Source organism: Perca fluviatilis, chromosome 17 (genome assembly GCF_010015445.1).
Source record: "Perca fluviatilis chromosome 17, GENO_Pfluv_1.0, whole genome shotgun sequence".
Classification (NCBI taxonomy): domain Eukaryota; kingdom Metazoa; phylum Chordata; class Actinopteri; order Perciformes; family Percidae; genus Perca; species Perca fluviatilis.
This window is the reverse complement of record NC_053128.1, coordinates 16,757,898-16,773,555: the sequence shown is the minus strand read 5'-3', so window position 1 is coordinate 16,773,555 and position 15,658 is coordinate 16,757,898. Positions and strand designations below refer to the sequence as shown.

Sequence of the window (15,658 nt, the reverse complement as noted above, 5' to 3'; positions counted from 1 at the left end):
ACCAATTGGCAACATAGGCCTACTGTAACTGTACTGCCAACTGTAATAGCATGCATTTAGAAGTGGTCAGCAAAAAGCTAAAATATACAAATGGACCTGAAACCTTGCAGCGGTATAGACGTATATACGACTGGTAGGGACTGGAGGGGAGGGTTCAAGACAGGAACAACTTCAGCTCCCCTGCTACATTTCACCTAACCGCTGTCTGTCTCTGCTACAAGTATTCGTCCATTTTCGCGACGCAAATCCACCCCATATCTGCAAACTGTGTTTTTTTCTCCACCTTTTTTTAGAACTTGCATCGAGTGTATTTTCCGGGACAGTGTGTAAGAGGCGGAACCGAGTGTAAGTGTGCGTGTGGAAACCGAACTGCTCTCGTGCAACAAATTTACTGCATGCTGGAACTTGCAGGTTTGGTAACGTTGTTTTGAATTCAATGCTTATTGGTGTGAGATACCACATGGCAGCATTTATGCCACGTTATCGCTTGCAGCTGCTTCATCATGCTGTTGTTATTTTGGGCTGTGGCGTTTACATGTACCGTTATTGCATGCAGTCTACTCAATGGGCATGTTCTGTTATGTACGCGTATGTGCTAATGTGTTATTGTTTATTCTCAAGTACAAAAAAGCGGCACGTGTTGTTAAATGCTATTAAAACTTGACAGTGCACGGGCCGCTGTTGCACTAAGCAGCCAATTTAAAGTTGCGATTTTTTTCAAAATCTCTGTCAAGCTATATGTGGATATGGCTAGGTCTGGCAATGCGAGACCATTGGAGGTTGCATAAGTTTGAAGTAACGGCAAAGCAAGGCCCGTTGATAAATGAGCACTTGTGTGTAGACGGTTAAAGTCCGCACCTACTATTGTGTACCATGTAAATTACACCCTAATCCTGTTTAACCAGCTGTTACCAAACCTTACTCTTCCTTCTCAAGTCAAAATACGTGGACAAGTTTGTGAGCTGAAGACTTTTGACACATAGAAATCTAGTACACTAATCAAAAAGAGTTTTATATTATATTATTTCCAACAACCTGTTTTACCCAACATTTCTTTAACCTTTCCATTATGTAAAATGCACAATATATTTGGTGTTATGATACACACTTTGGATATGACTCCTCAATTACTATACATAAGTGTGATATCTTCTGCATAGCCATACACCTCAATCAGATACAGAATATTGTATAGGTCTGTCATGATGCCATGCAATTTAGAAAAATGTTTTTGTAAATAACTTTAAAACAGATTATAGGTTGCACTATACATGACTTTACTCTGACCTTAAATATTCTGCACAATAGTATCCACATATGTTTCTGCAGCATCACTCTGTCCCTTTGTGTCCACTGACTGTCTACAGGGGCTATGGCCTTCCTTGGGAGCGCAGTTCGGCGGGTTGTTTCGAGAGTGCGGCCTCCTCTCTCTCCCTTGAGCCGGACAACCGCTTGGTCCTATAGCTCAGAGCCCACCAAGGAAAAAAATGTTCCCTACGATAAGACACTCAAACAAGAGGATGGAGCCTCCTTTGGACCCACTAAACCTTTACCCAGGTTAGCTAGCTTGATGGATGGATGGATGGATGGATGAATGAATAGTGTTTACTGTAATATGTGCTGTAAAAGTGACTATTGACTTCCAGTAGTTTTTGCAATTCAAGACCAGCTTCTGTTTGAATTCTTACATCATGATAAGATGATTTAGCATGAAGAATCTGCAACATACAGTAGCTGGGTAGAGGGGTTGTGCAATGATCAATACATTATAGATCAGACGTGGGAATAAGGGTCATGATGACCTCTGCTCTATAGACCCCTCAGGTCTGGAAAAGGTCTAAAAACAAAGATGTGATTGTCAGTTTTAAAAATATTTTAAATAATCTGCTCAATAATAAAACACTTTCCACAACATTTCTTAACACTAAAGGTAGACTTTTTTTTTAAAGCCATAGGTTGATATTTAGAGAAATATGTTTATTTACTTTGTTGCGGAGAAGAATCACTCTTGATCGATCTTGTCATCTAATGCTCGACAACAAAGCAAATGTGTGTATTTCCAAAAAACTGTTACTTCAAGTAACTGAAAGCAGCTTTAATTGTTGACTTGGTTTGATTCAGTGAATAGTGCTGCTGAGTTTTAAGTGGCATCGTCCTTATCCCATTTTAAAGGTCATGTTCTCAGCTTACCTGTCTGCCACCTGTCTCAGATCAGCGGATGTGGTGGTGATCGGAGGAGGCAGTTTGGGCTGTCAGACCGTCTACCACCTGGCTAAAATGGGGATGACCAACTTAGTTCTGCTGGAGAGAGACAGACTGACTGCTGGCACCACCTGGCACACTGCAGGTAACAAACCATATAGAATATGGACAGGTGTAAGGAGTATGAACTGTTACTTATACTGTTCAACCATCCATGCTTACTCTTTACATATGTATCTACAGTATCTCCTTTCTCCTGTACTCCAAGTCTTAATTGGGTCTCTGCAGATAAAGTTCTCCCAGTTGTGTGTTTGTATGTTCATCTGCACACTGTATATGCGTTCCTGTCTACAACATTTTTTTTTTTTTTTTTTTTGTAAATCTGCTAATGTGCGTGTCTGTTTACTAGGTCTGCTGTGGCAGCTTCGTCCGAGTGATGTTGAGGTAGAGCTCTTGGCCCACACCAGGAATGTGATCAGCAAAGACCTGGAGGAAGAGACGGGTCTTCACACAGGCTGGATCCAGAATGGAGGACTCTTCATCGCCTCCAACAAGCAGAGGCTGGACGAGTACAAGCGCCTTATGTCGGTAAGAATCCAGATTGCTTGTTTTATGGCCACTGTGGAAAACATCATTGCATTGATACTTAAAGTGCTCATATTATGCTTTTTGTCTTTCTCCCTTTCCTTCAATGTGTTATATATCTTTTTTGTGCATGTTATAGGGTTATGTCTCACTCTGTAGCTATAACAAAGACCTCAACACAGAGTGTGAAAAGAGGAGCTGCAGCAATGTGCAGTACGACAAAAATTATGGTGTTTTTTGAAAATTAAATCATGTAAACCTATTCTGATAAAACCTCTAAGCATAATATGCACTTTAAAGTTGCTATATGTAACTTTCAGTTTGTGTTGATTCTAGCGGTGTTTTTACCACACCTGCTGTCGTAAATGTCTTTTCTTTACAGTGCTGTATTGCCCACTGTATATTACTGAGTTCGCATTACCGGGAGGTCATATAGTTGCGATGAATGTTTTGCTCAACCAGAAAATCATTCATTTGCAATAATAGAATAAGTTACAGATGCATTGTTGCATTTCAAGTGTTACATACGGTAATTTAGCCTACTTTGGATGTATCGTGAGCTAAACCAGGTATCACTGTCACCGTGTCATGAGCCAAAGCATTAAGAGATTGTTGTAGCAACCAACGTAATAATAACTTAGATTAATATAGCACATTTCATGACACCCAAGGACGCTTTACACAAGTAACATTACAGGGGGACAAGGGAAAAGAAAATAGTAGGCCAACACACACACAGACTAAAATGAATAAAACGTCCGCGATAAATTTAAGGGGGACGTAACGTAACGTTTAATGACGGCTACTGACGTACAACCCAATTGCGCATTGTAAAGTTATTTTATTAATGAAATAAACATATTACTTACCTGAGGGCCAATTCGGGATTGTAAATTTGAATAATTTACAATCCCGTAGTTGTCTCCATCTGTTAAAAGCTAGACCGAAGTTGACTCACGTTATCACCCGTTGTCTTTCACATTCCCTTTTAGCTTTTAGTTGTTATATCTTCATTTAATTTCCTTCTTTTCTGTGATGGTTCTGCCCCAGTATCAGCCATAACTACAACAGATAACTTCTAAAATACAATTAGGCCTATATAACGAAATCTCCTGCTTCCTTTTACCTGGCTCTGCTGGCTGGATACACTAACGGAGGCTTTTCCGGTGTTACGATGACACCTGTGAACCGTCAGATTGTGTGCTCTGTAGCGCCGTCTAACCTGCCGTAAATCATTCTGTGACTTTGTGGGAAAAACCGAACCCGGGTAGAGGCATTAATAAAAACTATATAAAATGTTTTGTTCTTTTCACTTTTAGTCTTGTTTGCTGTTATAGGTAATTTTAGACCATTGTATGAAAAATGACAGAGCTTCAGAAACATAAAAAAGTTACATATAGTCACTTTAAGTAAATAAAGGATTCTTATTCACTGCGATACATCACCCAACGTGTCCCTGAGCAAGACACTTAACCCCTAGTTGCTCCAGAGGTGTGCGATCTCTGATATATAGCAATTGTAAGTCACTTTGGAGAAAAGCGTCAGCAAAATGACATGTAATGTAATGTAATATTATTGGTTGCAATATGTGTCTAGTGCTTGAGTACATTTTGGTGTAACTGGTTTTCACGTAATAAAATACCATCAACCTCATCAAAACTTTCCCTCCAACAAGTGTCACAATGCGAACAAAAAAAAAGGTGCTATTTTATCATTTCATTTATCTGATAATTTTAAACACAATTCATTAATAGGGCTCATTTCATTTCCTGTTGCAGTGTTAACTAATGTAGATTAAACTTTGACCCAAGCTGTATAGCAACACTTTGCTTTTGTGTCAAACATGACAGTCAAACTTCCCTGACGCATTTGATGATGAATCATCCAAGAAATAAACATCCCCTTAATGCTCGGTGCAGAGGGAGATATTGAATTGGTTAACATTTGCTAAGGCTAGGTTACACACTGACACCTAAGTGTTGTGGTAGCTACCTTCTAATTGTATCTTTTTCATACAGCTGATTTACAGAAATGCCACAGCAACTGCTCTTGCATCAAGCCGAGGTTATTTAAATGTTATTAACTGGCGTAAGGTGCTGTCATACAGCTTTAATGGTTTCCATAGCAACAATTGTAACTGGGTGCACTTCAAAGTAGGTGGTTGCAAATGCTAACAGGGTTTTTAAAGAACACAAAAAGACTTCATACAGAGGAAGTATCACTGTGACAACATTGTGTACGTTTACGTGCACACCAATATTCCACTATTATTCCGAATATGACAATGTTCTGAATTTGATACAGGTCATGTAAACAGCATATTCTGGTTGGATATTCCGAATAAGACCTTTTTCCGAATATAGCATTTTCCAATCAAGACATGTGGGATATTCCGCTATTATTTGTGTTTATTAAAGGCATTCTTTGGACATGTTTACAGCACTTTCGGAATATGCGTCTCATACAGCGCTTTCGGAATATGCGTCTCAGTCAGGGTTTTTATCGCAGTTTACGGCCTCTTGCCTGTTTATGGCTTATGGTCAGCTCTGTGAGTTGCTATGGTTGCTGTACACAAACCAACCAGCAAACAGTTTGCAAGGCTGCAGATCTGGCAAGAAGAAGAAACACGGCTACTTTTAAACATTATCAAAGACTTGGATATAGGTTTTTGGATATGCGCACACATCGCTACACCGACCTTTTCAAGAAGCTGGTTGAAGGAATGAAAGAGGGACGCTGTGTCCGCACGGTCCAACAAGTCCTCCACCGCTGGTAAACTTGAAAAAAAATCTTATTTTGCCCGGCTACAAGTAAACAGGAATATAAGTGGAATATTCACTTTCATTAGCCATGTAAACCTCTTAGTCGGAATAACGTCTTTTTCAGAATAAGGATGAAAAACCGGAATATTATGTGCATGGAAATGTAGTCACTGAGGCGGGATGAAAGGAAGGATCAGCAAAAATAGGTTGTATTCAAAATAATTTAGTTCTAGAAGTTGAAATAAATCAGCTAAACAAATAAGTTTTGGTAAAATTCATACACATTTTGCTACAAGATAAAGCAACATAAGTGTAGGTAGAAGATGAGTATGATTACTGGTCTGGTCTGCTGCATGTTAACACAGGTTTTACAATAACCAGGCTGCTACAGTGCATGTAAACGATTGTAACAAACTGAATTTTCTTGCTCATAAATAATTGGTAATTGTGGAAAAAAAGGGGTCTTTACCTCAATAATACAAAGTACAATACCTGATAAAGACTTAATACGTGCATGCACCTCGGTCTCCCACTAGTAAATTAGCATTTTTTTAAGAATTGCATGTTAATAGGGTAATTCAGATTTACAGCTACTGCAACAACTCCTCAGGCCCCTAAAAAAGCAAAATATTTGTTTTTTTTTATTGCTCAACACCATCGTGGCACATGTGTGTTCAAGGTTCGAAGTTCACTTAACCTAACCTTCACCTAACCAATGGACGGGGTGAAACTGATCCAGACATGAAAAAGCAATACAATTGTTCAAATCAACAATCCTCACGTAAAACCTAATTAATGATTAGGTAACTAATTCTCTCATTTGATGTAGAATAAAAGTGATCATCTTTAAACGGAAATAATCCCTCTCAGGCAACACCATAACCAATAAAACATGCCATCTCCCCTCATTTCTAGCTTGGTAAAGTTTATGGTATCGAGTCCCATGTCCTGTCACCTGCGGAGACCAAAGACCTCTATCCTCTGATGAATGTTGATGATCTGTATGGAACCCTGTATGTACCAAAAGATGGCACCATGGACCCAGCAGGCACCTGTACCACCCTGACCAGAGCTGCCACTGCCAGGGGAGCCACGGTAATGTGCGCTGGTCTGCTGACCGGTGTTTTTGCTTGTTGGATCAGCAGTAAACACAGTTTTGGTAGTTCAAATATCTTAATTACCTACCTATCTTAATAACCTTTGGCATGTATGTTTGAAAGAATTCTATTCTGCCACTTCTACTTTTTAGCGTAAAAAGAGAATTCAGTGTAGATAGCCATGTCACCACCTTGTGTACAGCTAAAAATGAATTGCTGTTTCAAGCAAAAAACATATTGAATGGCAGTGATGTGATGTGTATGGTGTTGTGTAATACACAACACCATACTTTTTAAACTGATCCAAAACCTATGTAAGACCTGCATATTTATGATGGTCAGTGCTTTCACAGTGCATTTGAAACAAAAGGTGGGTAAAGTTTGAGGCTTTAGTCTGACTTTTTGGCCTCATGAAGGTTGCTTCTTTTTAGAGATACTTATTAGCCTTACAATGGCAAAGCAACTTAAAAACACTGAAACAATGTGGTCATTGTACATTCATTTACTGTCAGGTAATATATGAGGAATTATGAATATATGATAGGATTATGAGGTACAGCAAAATTGTGGAGAGTGAGCGAGTGATTGATTCAATAGACTGAACCACTACTGCCATCACGGCAGCAGTGGAGAACCTTAGAACGACTCTTGTATTATTTGTTTAATTTACTCTACAACTCATCTGTTTATTACAAATAGGGACTGCATGGCTGGAGCAGAGCATATACATTTCTTTATGTTGCATATAAATAACTCCACACTGTCCTCTTTAAATCAGGTGATCGAGAACTGCCCTGTGACTGGTATCAAAGTGCAGACAGATGACTTCGGTATGAAGAGGGTGAAGGCAGTAGAGACCCCTCATGGGACCATTGAGACACCTTGTGTGGTGAACTGTGCAGGTGAGATTCAGACAAGATCAGCTAACTAATCATCCCGAAGACAAGAAACCCACAGATTAAAAGCATTTTGTGTAGTTTTACCTAATTTGACATACAAAATTAACATTGTTCAGGCATTCTTGATCTAACTCCCTGCTAAAGCAAATATGCCATGTAAAAGTGAGATTGCAAAGTGGTTTGATACGTGATGGAAAAGTAGCAATTTAGTGCTATTTACAGCATTTGCAAGACATGCCCAAATTGCATGTCTAGATTTAGAGGTGGAATTTTATGACATTTGTGTCTCTGTGTGTTACATGCAGGCGTGTGGGCCACCAAGCTGGGGGAAATGGCTGGAGTCAAGGTGCCTCTTATCGCGATGCATCATGCCTATGTGGTGACCGAGAGAATTGAAGGCATACAGGTAGGATCTCCGTCTGTCATATCAGAGCAGCTTGACTGTGGTTCATGATATAGTATACTAAAAATAAAATCAACCATTGGCAGGCTGCTCTGTAGGCCCTAATAGTATGCCAGCAAACAGCAGACATAATGGCCATGATTTTATGGCTTTTGGAGCATCATATCCTGTATTGTTGTCAATACAGAGAGCTAAAGAGGCCCCCTATTATAAAAGCCCTATTTTTGTCATTTGTTTGTTTCTGTGGCTTATACAGAGGTAAGGTATGTTAATGGAGACACAACATACCCTCTGTAGTACAGATCTGATAAGTGATGTCTTCTAAATCATGTTTGCCCAAACACAGTCCCAACAAGTATTTATGCTACTTGTGTTTGTGTATAGTTCAGTATGGGTTTATTTTGGAATCAGTGCATTTCATTAAATCTACCTTGTGAGCTGTTGTGCTCTTTAGTATTGATACAACATGCTTTGTCTATGTACTGTAGTGTGTGTGGACCTAGATTTAGTTGTAATCTCCTGTTTTCCATCTTGTTGAAATACACAGCCTTTCTGTAACATAACTTTGCACATACGGTTTATAGTATTATACATTTTTTGCCCTTTTTATTCCCAGAAATAGAGCTTGTATTATAATGTTAATGTAGCAGCCTTTTTCAGAATATGGCTTGGTAATTGTTAATTTCATAACATAAAGCTGCATAGTGTTTCCAACAACTTTTTAAACCTCGTAAAACAAGGGGCAGAGGAATCCTAAGTAAATGTAATGATACAATGCCACTATAACATTCTCAATTACATTGACAATTGTACAATGTCACAATTCATTAGGAATGTTTAAAGCCTTACATTACATTGTACATGATTTATAATTTACTCTTCAGGCATCTTCATAGAAATTACTAATCTTTAAAAAAATCTTTCATCTGTCTGTATTAAGTCTGTATGACCAGCAGGGGGCACTGTGACATTATATATTTCCACCTGGAAAGGTCCAGAATGCTGTTAGTGAGTGTTGGAATGAGATGTGTGTGCTTGTTTGTGTAAGAAACAAGGGGAGATTGTTTTGTTTGTATCCTTTAATTCTGATAATGTGTGTATTTGGGGGGTATTGGGGAGGCCTCTATATGCAGATATAACACATCTAACATGGCTTGTATACACAATCTACTGTCAACTGTGATTGTGATTCTCGTGTGTGTTATTTTTAGTTGGTGTAGACATGGATAACTGTGCTCATCCTCTACAGGCCGGTGGTTTTAGGGGGGCTGTCTCTGTGTTATGTAGTTTAAGAGCAGCTTAACCAGCATTACTGCTACATCATGTACACAGACATCAGCCCACACGCACAACATGACACACTCACTCATTTGGATGCCATCAGGAAATTAGTTCTAACCGGGGTGTGCAATTTGTCAGGTCAAACATCTCATGCTGACCAAATGTCTGTGTGCATGAAAAGATTTGTTTTTGTCCTGAGAGGCTGCAGGGGGTTTACATTTAAAAAGCTTGCTGATAATACAGGGCAGAGTTTGTGAAAGTCCAGTGTTGTTCACATGGAGTTCACTGCCTGACTTAGCACAGAAGAGAGAGGAGAGTAGCAGTTTGGCTGTTATTATACAGTATGTAGTGCAATGTTTCCAAATGTCAGCTTTTTCACTGGTATTTTGGTTTTGTACCCAGAGAGGCAATTGACTTTGGAATAAAAAGCCTCAATGACAGCATGAATACAAATGACCCAACATACTTAAAGTGTAACTATTCATTAGACACTTCCACAAGAATATTTGCTTAGACTCAAGGGGATGGATGCTTCTCTGTGCTGTGTTTTTAAAAGAAGATTTAATGGTGTGTCAGTAGCTGCCATACCATACATAAAGAAACTCTATAGTTAGTTACTGGTGCTGTAAAGAGTTTTATGATTTGTTTGGCCCGTATTGCATACCCTTTTCCATATATATGCTTCCAAAAAGCAGTAAATACTATGTGAGAATCTGGGTGAAGTAAAGGAAAAAATTTGCTTTTTAATTTGTTTTGGCAAATCTTCCCCATTTTATTTGTTTTGTTTTACTTGTGAAGTTATGCCGAAATTAGTAGTCAGTTAGTTAGAACAGATTAACATAAAATCAACCAAGATTATTTTTATTTAAAAACCTTTTTTTAAGTTTTATTATAATGTCAGTCCATTATCTAGTAAACAAAACAAAAACAAGCATTTGCTGGCACAGCTTCAAATATATTGGTATCGACTTGCTTTTCTTTGTGTCTTGTTATTATGGATGAAGATGTTACAGTTCTAGCTGCCAATCAAACAAAGTAATTAATTTCTTAGCTTAATATTAATATGAATCTGATCATTTTGTCACTGAAACACAATGAGTTTAGACTAATTTTGTGTTTTGAATACTTCCACTTTAATCTTCACTCTTTTGCAGAACATGCCAAATGTCAGGGACCATGATGCATCAGTGTACCTGCGCCTCCAAGGTGACGCCCTGTCTGTGGGGGGTTATGAACACAACCCCATCTTCTGGGATGAGGTAAGCTTGAATATTATCTGAATGATTAACCATCTCATTCTATGTTGATGGCTTTAAGACTTGAAACTCTGAAACCTTACATATTGACTGTCAAAGTGCGTGAGTGAGATTGATGACACACATCTGTCTAATATTACAATTAAGCTGAATAAAGTTTAATTCTGTTTATATACTTCTCATTCTCTGTCAGTTTGACCTCAATCTCTTTTTCCAGTCTTTGCTCGAAGCTAACTAGCGTCTGGTTCTAGCTTCATATTTAGAGTACAAACTTGAGAAACACAAGTTTTACTAAACTTCCTATCTAACTCTTGGCAAAAAAGCAAATAAGCGTATTTTCCCAAGTTTTGTGGAGCCGGACTCAGGATGTGTTGTTAGCTTAGAGGTGGGGGAAAGCGCTAGCCTGGCTCTGTTCCAAGGTAAAAACTATATGCCTACCATTACCATATATTTCAAAGCTGACTTATGTTGTTTGTTAACCTTGTACATGAAGAGAAATGTAGCAATGACAAATTGTGGTTTATGGGGGGAGTTGTGTGCTGGACACAAGATCACTAATCTCATCCAACTCGCCACAAGAAAGCGATAAGCGTATTTCCCAAAATGTCAAACTTTTTGTTGCGAATTGCAAGCAACATTGCAAGTCATGCAACAAACGGTGTACTGTATACACTGTATCTATTAGTGCATTGAAGCAAGGTTGTCACACTGAATAGAAGGAGATGCATAAAATAAATAAATTTATGTTTTTCCACACTGACAGGTCTAGTGGATTCAGTGTTTTTTGGTCGTTACTGTGGGCGAGGCTCAGTATCGGTTTGCTTTTGAAAAGTTTGGTTTTTCAATAAAAAGGGTTTTTATAGAAAAACAGATTAATTAAGTTAAGCTATCAAAAAATATTTTGTGTTGTCATGCATGGTGAATATCTAATTTCTAATAGGCAGATTGGAGCGTATGATATGCTAATCAAAGGAGATAGACTCATTGATTTTAATGACCTCATAGCCGTCCTTTTAGCACCACCCACAAACCTTATATTCTTATCTCCACTACTGGGCAAATTGCTTTTATTGGAGCATAAAAACCGAAGCATTTCTGTAAAAGACTGACATGAAAAAAATCTTAAAACGGCCTGTTTTTTGTGCAATTATTTTCAAAAGGCGTAACATCTTGGCGTTTTTTTTGAGCTTTGTAAAATTATAATTAAAAAGATCGTCTTAATGGATGTGTACTCTCAGAGCAGTTTGTTAAGTAGGCTGGCAGGTTTGGGGGCAGGCATCTTTGCCTTTCCCTGTGCTGGTGTTCTACACTTATAACTTGTCACTGTTCATGCATTCCTGGTTGATTTATTAATTTAAATCTGTGTTCTTACAATGTAATGCAGTCCTTGACCCGTGTCATTCATAAGCAAAGACTTAAAACAAGTTTTGTTTTTAAAAATATATCTCTTAGTCTTTCATAGAGTTATCAACCTCAAAAACTGTCAAGAATAGAACAATATTAAGTCTGAGTTTTTGTGAAATGCTCCAGACAGGATATTTTCATGACACTAATAATACTGACTTCATGACTTTCTGTCTTTCCGGCTGGCTGCCTGTCTACAGACTCCTCAGTGATTTTTACATTTTAGAGGATTTCTTTGTGCAGAAGCAGCTTCTTTTGTTCTCGTTCTGCAGCTGAGCGATGCTTTGATGTCTTGAGGCGAATAGAGGAATAAAGAGGAGATACAGAAAGGAGAATTAGTGGAGAGAATAGAGGATGCCTACTAAGTGAAGATGCGCAGGATCGACTGGCTTGGGAGGGATTGAGAGTCTAGTGAGGTGTCTAGGACAAAGAACACTGCTCCTCAGATACTCCAGTTGAGTGTCAGTGCTTGGAAATAATGCAGTTCGCTCTTTGTTCACATGAAAGAAGCTATCGTCAGCTCACACTTTCCTGTGACATTCAAGTCTTAATCAAAACTGAAAGTGTCATCACTGAGGCTAATGGTAAAGCCATATGAACTTTTTCCTCCCTCAGCACTTGGGAGCACTTAAAGAAACCAGAATCACTTATATTTAACATATTTAACATTTTAGGCTGTAAGTTGATGCTGTTATTCACCGTGATATGTCTGCAGTGACTCAGGAGAGAATGCCTTCACCCTCTTAAAGTAAGAGACAATGAGGAGCAGAAGTTCAAGTGGAGGGGATGACCAGATCAGTAGAGGGAGAAATGCATTATAAAATTGCTGCACAGAGCACAAGCTGGCGTGCTGGACTTCTCAATTTGTGCACCCTGAGTCAGTCAGATTAGTGTAGGAGGGGAGAATTTTCTGAACGGCATAGGCTGTAGGAGCTAAAGGCTCCATTTTGGCCCGGCAGAGAAGGAGGGAGTTGCAGAGGTCCAGATGGGAGCAAATTAATACTTGGACAGGGAACTGAGAGGGATTTGACAGATGTTGATTCCCTGGTAAGAGAATCGATTCAACAGATGCTACAGGATTGTGCTTTGGCTGCAGTGTGTGTGACTTACTCACACAGTTGGCAGTCTACACGCTGAAGTCACAGTGTTCTTGTCAACAGGGATAAGGAAAGAAAAGGAGAGCATATCAGCCTTGATGCCATTGGCTTCGAGGTGGTGCACCAACATCGATCATCCAACGATCCACTTCAGTAGTGTAGATTCATTTTGTGGGGAAATACGAACAAAACAGTCAGAGCTGAGTATTTTTAGTATTTATATACTCGGCAAAAAAAGAAACGTCCTGTCACTTTCAACTGCTTTTATATTTTAAGCAAACTTAACGTATGCAAATATTTGCATGAACATTAAAAGATTTAACAACTAAGACATCAACTGAACAATTTTCACAGACATGTGACTAACAAAAATGGAATAATGTGTCCCTGAACAAAGGCGGGGGTCAAAATCAGAAGTAGCCCTTAGTATCTGGTGTGGCCACCAGCTGCATTAAGTACTGCATTGCATCTCTTCCTCATGTACTGCACCAGACTGGCCAGTTATTGCGGTTGTTGTTGCCATCCTGTACCTGTCCCGCAGGTGTAATATTCGGATGTACCGATCCTATGCAGGTGTTGTTACACGTGGTCTGCCACTGTGAGGACGATCAGCTGTGCTTTCTGAAAAAAGGCAGTTTCTTTTTTTCCTAAGTTTATATAGTTTTTTAAGTGGCCATAATCCGTGTGACACACACAGTGACAGTGTGAAATAATGTGAAAAGGGTGGCTCGTTGTGATGAATTTACAGAGAATTTTCCCTCAGCAGTTGGTAGAGATTAAAAGCAGAGCTTAAAGATGACTATCTGATTTATATTGAATCCAATTGAATTATGCTTTATTACTGCTGAATGTGTAAATAAGCAACCATTTGCTAACAAGTTTGTCGTATCGATGATCTGTCAGAGTTGTGTTCACAGCTTGTTTTTGCTGCCACCGAGTGGCCAGGTTTTTAAAATAATCCTGGAATTCATCCGTCAAAAATCAACAATGTATAAATGCACAATTTTCTACACAAGCATTCTGTAAATTATACATTTTTAGTCCTACTTTGTGGGGACTTGCAATTTCCCTCAATTCTTCCTTTCATTTTTTTTTTAAATGGGAGATCTGCCCCTTGTAAGGGCACCTGTCTACCAAGATCAATGTGTTCTTGCAGCAGAATACGTAATGTATTTGGAACATAAAACTAAATGTGCAAAAGCTGAAAACAGCCACTGTTAAAAATGGCACACTTTTTTTTGCCAGTATTAGAAAACCAAGTCCTCTCATACATTTCTGCTGTGTTTTTTCTTCTTCCTAGGTGTCTGATAAGTTTGCCTTTAGCCTGTTTGACCTGGACTGGGATGTATTCATGCAACATATTGAAGGTGCAATCAACAGAGTTCCTGTTCTGGAGCAGACTGGCATTAAGTCCACTGTCTGTGGACCAGGTACACACAAACCCACAAACACTCCCATGCGCACACACACACCAGTTCGACAGAAGTATACATTTTTATGAAAATCCTGCAAGCCCTTCTTGAAAATGTTTTATAACATTATGCATTACAGCAGGGAACAAGCAACTTTCATGACACTTCTTAAATTGGACACATTCTACTCTAAAAGTGAAATGTATCTGTCTGTGAAATATCATATGCTTTGCTCCAATACTGCATTCACTCATGAATACAAACTCATGTTTGTAAAGGAGATAGTTTGATTAGCTCAAGCCTGACTTCCCGTCCAGGCAATATCAGGTTGTCCAAGTGGTTGAGTGAGCCAGTCTGTTGCTGTGTTACAGTATTGAAATTGATTTTTCATCATCCTAGTGTGGTGCAGCTGTTTGGAGAGAAATAAGTGAAACAAGGGACTCCTGAAAAACATATACACAAATACACACACATGTAGAGATGAATGACCAGAGTAAGAGGAAGAAAAAGAGAAGGGAAATCAGAGAGACAGAAAGAAATGTGAGAAAAGTAGAATTGGAGAGGTTAATAGAGATGAAAAGAGAGAAAGTACAGATGTAAAGAAAGAACAACTGCAATGTAGAGAATGGCAGAAAAAAACAGAATGTAAGAAATGGAAACAAATTATGATGGGGAAAAAAACGCAATGTCAAGAAAGACGGAGCTCAGAGGGAGAGGAAGCTCTGATTAAATGGAGATAAAAATGAGGATTTCAACAGAGTTGCTGCAAAGCATCTCCTCGGCCGTGACTTGTTTCACTCGTTGTTTTTACATGATAAGTTACCACACTGAGCATCTGTGGTAAGTTTGTCTAGCTTACATTTGTTGACGCTTTTATCTAAAAAGTTGGTGTGACTGTCTGTTTGCAGAATCCTTCACAGCCGACCACAAGCCGCTGATGGGAGAAGCCCCAGAGGTCAGAGGTTTCTACCTGGGCTGTGGCTTCAACAGTGCCGGTAAGTGCTGCAGGGATGGGAAGAACAGGGGGAGACTTTAAAAAAAAAAAAAAAGGAAAGGAGAAAAACGATGAGTGCATAAAGATGACACAGAGTGTAGAAGGTATCTAAGGTCAGAGCGTAAACATCTTTAAACAAACGATGCATATCCCTCCCAGTTGTATGCTTTCAGATACTTCATGGTGTAGAGCTTTCCCTCGAGGGAACCATGGAATGATAGCGCTAGAAAGGTCAAAGCAATCTTCAGTAGATGGCATGATAAGCT

The 15,658-nt window shown here is 39.0% G+C and overlaps 1 protein-coding gene across 4 annotated transcripts in view; it reads left to right on the top strand.

Annotated features, from left to right (window-relative positions):
• The first annotated feature begins 121 nt into the window (after window positions 1–121).
• LOC120545756 (sarcosine dehydrogenase, mitochondrial-like) overlaps window positions 122–15,658 on the top strand; it is a 40,911-nt gene continuing 25,374 nt past the window's right edge. Inside the window, exons 1-10 of one of the 4 annotated variants that reach the window (XM_039780322.1) lie at window positions 122–345; window positions 1,368–1,557; window positions 2,211–2,347; window positions 2,612–2,790; window positions 6,465–6,644; window positions 7,425–7,548; window positions 7,851–7,951; window positions 10,384–10,488; window positions 14,287–14,416; window positions 15,307–15,393. In XM_039780322.1, coding sequence (XP_039636256.1) covers window positions 1,373–1,557; window positions 2,211–2,347; window positions 2,612–2,790; window positions 6,465–6,644; window positions 7,425–7,548; window positions 7,851–7,951; window positions 10,384–10,488; window positions 14,287–14,416; window positions 15,307–15,393 — 1,228 coding nt within the window. In that variant the 5' untranslated portion in view covers window positions 122–345; window positions 1,368–1,372. Of the gene's footprint in view, window positions 412–1,367; window positions 1,558–2,172; window positions 2,348–2,611; window positions 2,791–6,464; window positions 6,645–7,424; window positions 7,549–7,850; window positions 7,952–10,383; window positions 10,489–14,286; window positions 14,417–15,306; window positions 15,394–15,658 lie in introns of those variants that run through there. The other 3 variants (XM_039780320.1, XM_039780321.1, XM_039780323.1) reach the window with 3 other exon arrangements.